The sequence below is a fragment of the Solanum lycopersicum genome, chromosome 3 (genome assembly GCF_036512215.1).
Source record: "Solanum lycopersicum chromosome 3, SLM_r2.1".
Lineage (NCBI taxonomy): Eukaryota > Viridiplantae > Streptophyta > Magnoliopsida > Solanales > Solanaceae > Solanum > Solanum lycopersicum.
This window is the reverse complement of record NC_090802.1, coordinates 41,398,028-41,406,919: the sequence shown is the minus strand read 5'-3', so window position 1 is coordinate 41,406,919 and position 8,892 is coordinate 41,398,028. Positions and strand designations below refer to the sequence as shown.

The 8,892-nt window shown below is 39.9% G+C and overlaps 1 protein-coding gene across 1 annotated transcript; it reads left to right on the top strand.

Annotated features, from left to right (window-relative positions):
• The first annotated feature begins 4,959 nt into the window (after positions 1-4,959).
• LOC138347578 (uncharacterized) lies at positions 4,960-8,513 on the top strand. The gene is made up of 2 exons (XM_069295874.1): positions 4,960-5,184; positions 8,145-8,513. The coding sequence occupies exons 1-2, from the start codon at positions 4,960-4,962 to the stop codon at positions 8,511-8,513; spliced, it is 594 nt and encodes a 197-aa protein (XP_069151975.1).
• The last annotated feature ends 379 nt before the right edge of the window (positions 8,514-8,892 follow it).

Genomic DNA, 8,892 nt, shown 5'->3' with positions numbered 1-8,892 from the left:
CCTCAATAATAAACAAGCTGAATAAGCTACTTACTCTCAACTCTCTCTCTTATTCTCTCTCCCCTCTTAAAAATTGCTTCCACCCCACATTTGTATCAGAGCTAGACAATAAACAAATAGTGAGATATGGAAAACAAATCTGAAGCAACAAATCTACAGAAACAGGTATACTCATTTAAGTTCATGAGTAGCTTAACCAATTTATTCCTGATAATCTGTTGTTGATTATAATTGTTTATCATGTTTAATACTGTTCTAATAACCATATTTAGAAAGTTTGCTACAGAAATATTCTGTGAATATGTATTGCCCAGACTATGTCATCCTAAGGTTGAAACCGATAGGCAAGAAGGCCGTTTAGGGGAGTAAACAATGTTGAAGCACTGTTAGGGTAACTGATCAAAGAAGAAAACTATAGTAGTGACCAGATGAGATGATTATTAAATCATTATTATTACATAATAAATAAGTATAATCTATTATGATGTTGGAAGGAATAAAACTTTTAGCGAAAAAAGGAATAAAATGAACTCCTATTTATTAGATGATGATGTTAATTACAAGATATTAATATTCTATATATTAAAAGGTCTTAATACAGATGTAAAAAGAACAATTTATGATATATTATTAACATACGAGATAATAGAAGTAACAAATCAAGGTTGGGCTAAATTAGTTATACAAGATGATTTTTATGATAATAATTTTTACACAGACTTGTATGATGATCTAGAAATATTCAAAGATCAATGATAAATTATATGTACTTACAATATTGGGTAAAAACTAAAGAAAACATAGATCTATATGATAAAGAAGAATTAGAATTATAAAAGAATGATTGAACCAAAAAGGTCTGTAATTTGGCAAATATGAAGTAATAATATTTATAAGATAAAATTTATTAAAGATCCAACCAAATTAAGTAAATTTTTAAAATTTTGTACAGAAAAATATAAATGGATAAAAAAATAGAACATTGACAAAGACTAATAGAAAAAATATTTTCTTAAAGACATGAATAATAATACAACACTAAGTAAAGAAACTAAAATAACAAAAACCAGGATAGATAGAAAAGTACGAAAGATATGGAAAAAGTTAAAACCTTTATACATAGAATATGAATTACATAACTCACTAAAACAAGTAATGACAAGACAAATCATTTGATAAATATAATTTCAAAAATGGAATATAAATATATTTATTATCTAAAAAAACAATATGAACAAAGAAATATATAAGCAACAATTGATAGAAAAAATAGATGAAAAAAGACAAGAACTACAACATAGGAAAGAAAAATTAATAGAAACCATGTTAGCAGGAGTATGTAATAAATCAATATTACCACAAAGAAAAGTTATATTTATGTTAGAAATACAAATAGATCACCTTGAATATAAATTACAACATAACATAATTTATAAATTATAATGAATAAAGAAGAGTTTGCAGTAGATGAAAAGACATATGAAAATGTGACGATCCAAAAAGGGTCGTGAATGACAGCATCACTTACCTCCTTAGGTGGACGAACCAACACATCTAAACCCCAACATATACCAATAGTTCAACTATAAATAATATAAATAATGCGGAGGCTGTAACGACCTGGTTAGTCGTTTTGAGCAGCAAATTTTAATTCTGGAAAAACAGGCTGAGGCGACGGACCCCACGACGGACCGTCGCAGGGTCTCATTTCAAAAAACTTGGAAAAACTGAAAATTGGGTACTGAAATCGACTCTCTAAACTTTGTAACGGAATGGCAGGACGGACCATCACAGGTGTGACGGCCCGTCACAGATTCTTCAGAGAAATTGAGTCTCAGAACTCTGTGACGGGCAGTAGGACGGACCATCGCAGGTGCGACGGGCCGTCACAGACTGTAAAATCCCAGTCTGGGTCGAATTTCTTGATACGTTTTAAGGGACGTTTTTGACTATTCTTGCCTTAATTATAAAGTAAGTGGGTTAATGTTAATAAGTCTAATTACTTGGGGGTTAAAAGAGGTAACCTTAAGTTAATTAGTGGGGCATTATTGCCATCTTTTATTCTTAATTATATACTAATTAGGGTAAAAGAAAGAGGGTTGGAATAAGAAAAAGAAAAGAACAGGAAGAGAGAGAAGTGAATCGATAGAGAGAGAGACGATCGAGAAGGGGAAACACAAAGCTTTGGAGAAAATTTGCTTGCTTGATTACTAATCTTCGGTGGAGGTAGGTTATGGTTTTCATGCTTTCATAGTAAACTCTTAATAGAGAATGATATGTATTGGTAGTATTGTAAAACCCTGCTATGTGCTTAATTGTATGCATACATGAACGTGATTATATAATTGTGATTACATTAAGCATGATGAAGTTACTCAATCCCAAATCTTGATAAAAACCGAATCTCTTTTTAATGATGATGCCTTGGTAAGGAAGAAGGCTTGATGAGTTGATAGAATGAGATTAGGGGATCGGGTGTCACGAACCAACACATAGAATTAGGGGATCGGGTGTCACGAACCGACAAGTAGAATTAGGGGATCGGGTGTCACGAACCGACACGTAGAATTAGGGGATCTGGTGTCACGAACCGACATGTAGATTTAGGGGATCGGGTGTCACGAACCGACACGTAGATTTAGGGGATCGGGTGTCACGAACCGACACGTAGATTTAGGGGATCGGGTGTCACGAACCGACACGTACATTTAGGAGATCGGAGTGTCACGTACCGACACAAGAGGATTAATGGATATGAGGGAGCGGAGTGTCACGTACCGACACAAGAGAAATAAAGATAATGAATCTTGAAAGATGTTAATATACTCAATCTAATGAACATGATTCCCAAATGAATATGGTATTGAGGCTTGAGTCCTCATGTGTGAACTTGACGGTAATTGTTAATGATATAGTTCTTATTGTATCTACATGTTGAGTATCATAGTTGATTTTATGATATTACTTGGTATATATTGTTTTCTATTTTGAGTTGGCTGATGATATCTACTCAGTACCCGTGTTTTGTACTAACCCCTACTTTTATGTTTTCTTCTTGTTTATTTGTGGAGTGCAGCAAACGTGCCATCATCTTCAACTCAACAGTAATTCAAGCCAGTCTTACTACATCGGAAATTCAGGGTGAGCTAATGCTTCTAGCTTGGACTGGATCTTCTTCTTCAAGTCTTGATGCCTTGAACTTCCGGCATGGACTAGGTTGTTATGTATTTTTAGCTTTTAGAATACTCTTAGTTTAGTCATTTGATCGTAGATGTTCTTGTGATGATGACTTCCAGATTTTGGGGAATAATAGATGTTGAATTTTAGAAGTTAATAAATTGGTCTTTATTTAATGAGTTTAAGTCTTCCGCATTACTTTCTGTTGATATTATATTGAAATGTTAAGGTTAGATTGGTTGGTTCGCTCACATTGGAGGGAAAGTGTGGGTGCCAGTCGCAACCCGGTTTGTGTCATGACAAACTTGGTATCAGAGCATTAGGTTCGTTTGTCTCATCACACAAGAACGAGTCTAGTAGAGTCTTAAGGAACGGTAGGGGGACGCCTTTACTTTTCTTTGAGAGGCTATAAGACTTTAGGAAAATTCCATTCTTTCTTTCTTTCTTTCGTGCTACTACTTGAATCCAATTGGTATCTAGGTGATACAAATTGGTATCTGACCATCTTCACTCTCTTTCGCAGATGGTTAGAACTAGAGCAACGACTACGCAAACACCAACACCAGCACTGGTGGGATAGGGTGCGTCTGAGCCAGCCACTGGGGCTGTAGCTCAAGGAAGAGCAGCGGCAAGAGGCCGTGGTAGAGGTCGTGGGAGGACGTCCTCTAGGGGAAGAGGACGAGAACCTAGTCCATCTGATACTAGGGCAGTGACTCCTCCACCGACTGAGGAAGTAATAAGAGAAGGGGAGGATGGGGAAAATGAACAAGTGCAGAATGAGGGATTGCCACCCCAACCTACCCCAGAGATGATCAATCAGGTTCTCGCCTATCTCAGTGGGTTGTCTGATCAAGGTCAGGCACCTCAAGTGTTTTCTGCGCCAACACCTCCGATTTCAGAAGTACAACATGCAGCCACTATGGCTCCTCGTATGGATGCCTCATTGGACATAGGCACGTTTCCACGTCTGACTACTGGGCCTATAATGACAAATGATCAGCATGAACTTTTCAGTAAGTTTTTGAAATTGAAACCTCCAGTCTTCAAGGGTGCGGAATCTGAGGATGCTTACGATTTTCTAGTTGACTGTCATGAGCTACTACATAAGATGGGTATAGTAGAACGGTTTGGTGTTGAGTTCGTGAGTTATCAGTTTCAAGGGAACGCCAAAATGTGGTGGCGGTCACATATTGAGTGTCAACCAACAGAGGCACCACCTATGACTTGGGCCTCATTCTCTAGCTTGTTTATGGAGAAGTATATCCCCCGAACTTTGAGGGATAGGAAAAGGGATGAGTTCTTGAGCCTAGAGCAAGGTAGGATGTCGGTCAATGCATATGAGGCTATGTTTCGTGCATTATCTCGGTATGCCACCCAACTATGTTTCAGTCCACAAGAGAGGATTCGCCGTTTTGTGAAGGGGTTGAGGTCAGAGTTGCGGATTTCAGCCTTACAGGTAGCGGCTACTGCAAAATCCTTCCAAGAGGTGGTAGATTTCGTGGTAGAGGTGGAAGAAGTGAAGCCAGATGAATTAATCATGGCATCGACATCAAAGGGGTTTCGAAAGGAGTTGAGTTTAATGGTTCTTACTCTAGAGGACAGGGTTCCAGAGGTTACTCAGTTCAACCCATTCAGTCTTCACTACAGACTGTAGTTGGGGGTCCACCTCAGACTGGTCAACACTTCTCTGAGAGACCTATGCTTGACTCCAGAGAGTGTTATTGATGTGGGGATACTATACATATTAGGAGGAATTGTCCAAAACAGAGTAATAGACCCTCAATGGCTAGAGGTAGAGGTGGTCATGATAGAGGTCGTTATTCTGGAGGACGTGGTGGTCGAGGTAATGGTGGTCACCAAAATGGCCGAGGTGATGGGCAAACTGGAACCACTACATCACAACATGGTAGGGGCAATGAACAGAAAAACGATAGGGACCATTGTTACGCCTTCCCTGAGCGGTCTGAAGCGGAGGCATCTGATGCTTTCATCACAGGTAATCTTCTGGTTTGTGATTGCATGGCTTCTTTATTGTTTGATCCTGGATCCACATTTTCTTATGTATCTTCCTCATTTGCTAATGGTCTAAATTTACATTGTGAATTACTTGATATGCCTATTCGTGTTTCTACTCCGGTGGGTGAGACTGTGGTAGTTGAAAAGGTATATAGGTCCTGTTTGGTGAACTTTGTGGGGAGCAACACTTATGTAGATTTGGTTATCATAGAAATGGATGATTTTGATGTAATTCTGGGTATGACATGTCTTTCTCCGCAATTTGCGATATTGGATTCTAATGCTAAAATGGTGACGTTAGCCAAGCTTGGGACAGATCCGTTAGTGTGGGAGGGTGACTACACTTCCAATCCGGTGCGTATCATCTCCTTTCTTTGTGCTAAGAAAATGATTAGTAAAGGGTGTTTTGCTTTCTTGGCACATCTTAAGGATGACACTACCCAAGTACCTTCGATTGAGTCGGTTTCGGTGGTCTGTGAGTTTCTGGATGTGTTCCCTGCAGATCTTCCTGGTATGCCACCAGATAGGGATATTGATTTCTGTATTGACCTTGAACCGGGTACTCGCCCCATTTCTATACGTCCTTATAGAATGGCTCCCGTGGATTTAAGAGAGTTAAAAGCCCAACTTAAAGAGTTGTTGAGCAAAGGCTTCATTAGAACAAGTGCATCTCCTTGGGGTGCTCCGGTTTTGTTTGTAAAGAAGAAGGATGGGAGTTTTCGGATGTGCATAGACTACCGGCAGTTGAACAAGGTAACCATAAAGAACAAGTATACTCTTCCTCACATTGATGACTTGTTCGATCAATTACAAGGTGCTTGTGTCTTCTCTAAGATTGACTTGAGATCCGGTTATCATCAATTGAAAATACGGGCAACGGATATGGGCATTACGATTTTGTAGTGATGTCTTTTGGTCTTACGAATGCCCCTGCTGCGTTCATGAATTTGATGAACACGATTTTTAAACCATATTTGGATCTCTTTGTGATCGTATTTATTGATGATATACTGATATACTCTAAAAGTAAGGAGGAACATGAGGAGCATTTGAGAATGGTATTGGAAATGTTGAGGGAGAAAAAGCTTTATGCCAAGTTCTCTAAGTGTGAGTTTTGGCTAGATGTAGTGTCCTTCTTGGGGCACGTGGTTTCCAAGGATGGAGTGATGGTGGATCCTTCTAAGATTGAGACAGTGAAGAATTGGGTAAGACCTACTAATGTGTCAGAAATAAGGAGCTTTGTTGGGTTAGCTAGCTACTACCACTAATTTGTCAAGGGATTCTCTTCTATTGCTTCCCAACTGACGAACTTGACTAAGCAAAATGTTCCATATGTATGGTCGGATGAGTGTGAGGAAAGCTTTCAGAAGCTCAAGACTTTGTTGACTACCGCACCAATTCTCACCTTGCCAGTGGAGGGTAAGAATTTCATTGTTTATTGTGATGCATCCGATTCGTGTTTGGGTGCAGTGCTAATGCAAGGGAAGAATGTGATTGCTTATGCTTCAAGGCAATTAAAAGTGCATGAACGTAACTATCCAACTCATGATTTGGAATTGGCTGTGGTAGTGTTTGCATTAAAGCAATGGAGACACTATTTATATGGGGTTAAGTGTGAGGTCTATACGGATCATCGTAGCCTTTAGTATGTCTTTACTCAGAAAGATTTGAACTTGAGACAGAGGAGATGGATGGAACTACTGAAGGACTACGACATCACTATTTTGTATCATCCAGGGAAGGCGAATGTTGTAGCGGATGCTTTAAGTAGAAAGGCGGGAAGCATGGGAAGTCTAGCTCACTTGCAAGCTTCTAGACGCCCATTGGCTAGAGAAGTTCAGATTCTGGCTAACGACCTTATAAGATTAGAAGTAAATGAGATGGGAGGATTGTTGGCTTGTGTGGAGGCAAGATATTCCTTCCTTGAAAAGATTAAGGGAAAGAAGTTTAATGATGAAAAATTGATCCGGATCCGAGATAAAGTGTTGCAAGGAGAGGCTAAAGAAGCGACAATCGATGAGGAAGGTGTTTTGAGGATTAAGGGAAGGGTATGTGTACCCCGCGTCGATGATTTGATCAACACTATTCTGACAGAGGCTCATAGTTCAAGGTATTCGATACATCCGGGTGCAACCAAGATGTACCGTGACCTAAAGCAACACTTTTGGTGGAGTAGAATGAAGCGGGATATTGTGGATTTTATTGCCAAATGTCAAAACTGTCAACAAGTAAAGTATGAACACCAAAGGCCCGGAGGAATACTTCACAGAATGCCCATTCCTGAATGGAAGTGGGAAAGGATTGCAATGGATTTCGTGGTTGGTCTTCCAAACACATTGGGAAAATTTGATTCTTTTTGGGTAATTGTTGATAGGCTAACTAAGTCTGCTCACTTCATTCCGGTCAAGGTGACTTACAATGCAGAGAAGTTAGCCAAACTTTACATCTCGGAAGTGGTGCGATTGCATGGGGTTCCACTCTCCATTATATCAGATAGAGGTACGCAGTTTACTTCTAAGTTTTGGAAAACATTGCATGCGGAATTAGGTACTAGGTTGGACCTTAGTACTGTGTTCCATCCTCAGACCGCCGGTCAGTCTGAGAGAACGATTCAAGTGTTGGAGGATATGCTTCGTGCATGTGTGATAGAATTTGGTGGTCATTGGGATAGCTTCTTACCCTTAGCAGAGTTCTCCTACAACAATAGCTATCACTCAAGCATTGATATGGACCCATTTGAGGCACTATATGGGAGAAGATGTAGGTCTCCCATTGGGTGGTTTGATGCATTCGAGGTTAGACCTTGGGGTACTTACCTTCTGAGGGAATCGTTAGATAAAGTGAAATCTATTCAAGAAAAGCTTCTAGCGGCGCAAAGTAGACAGAAGGAGTATGCAGATCGAAAGGTTAGAGACTTGGAGTTTATGGAGGGTGAACAAGTCTTGTTGAAGGTTTCACCAATGAAAGGGGTGATGCGGTTTGGTAAGCGACGTAAACTTAACCCGAGGTATATTGGTCCATTTGAAGTACTTAAGCGAGTAGGAGAGGTAGCTTATGAGTTAGCCTTGCCTCCAAGGCTGTCCGGATTGCATCCGGTATTCCATGTGTCGATGTTGAAAAGATGCCATGGGGATGGAAACTACATCATCCGTTGGGATTCAGTTTTGCTTGATGAGAACTTGTCTTATGAGGAGGAGCCTGTTGCCATTCTAGATAGAGAGATTCGCAAGTTCAGATCAAGGGAGATTGCATCCATCAAAGTTCAATGGAAGAATCGACCCATTGAAGAAGCCACTTGGGAGAAGGAGGCGGATATGTGAGAAATATACCCACATCTGTTTACAGATTCAGGTACTCCTTTTTGCCCTTGTTTTCCTTCTTGTGATCGTTTGGGGACGAACGATGGGCAAATTGGTATCTATTGTAACGACCTGGTTAGTCGTTTTGAGCAGCAGATTTTTATTCTGGAAAAATAGGCTGAGGCGACGGACCCCACGACGGACCGTCATGGGCACGATGGACCGTCGCAGGGTCTCGTTTCAAACACTTAAAAAAACTGAAAATTGGGTACTGAAATCGACTCTCTGAACTTCATAACGGAATGGCAGGACAGACCGTCACAGGTGTGACGGACCGTCACAGATTCTTCAGAGAAATTGAGTCTCTGAACTCTGTGACGGGCAGTAGGACGAACCGTCG

Coding starts and splice junctions, on each gene's coding strand:
- LOC138347578 (XM_069295874.1), top strand. CDS start 4,960: ATGGCTAGAGGTAGAGGTGGTCATGATAGAGGTCGTTATTCTGGAGGA. Junction 5,185..8,144: donor TCATCACAGGTAATCTTCTG/GTTTGTGATTGC, acceptor GTCTTGTTGAAG/GTTTCACCAATGAAAGGGGT.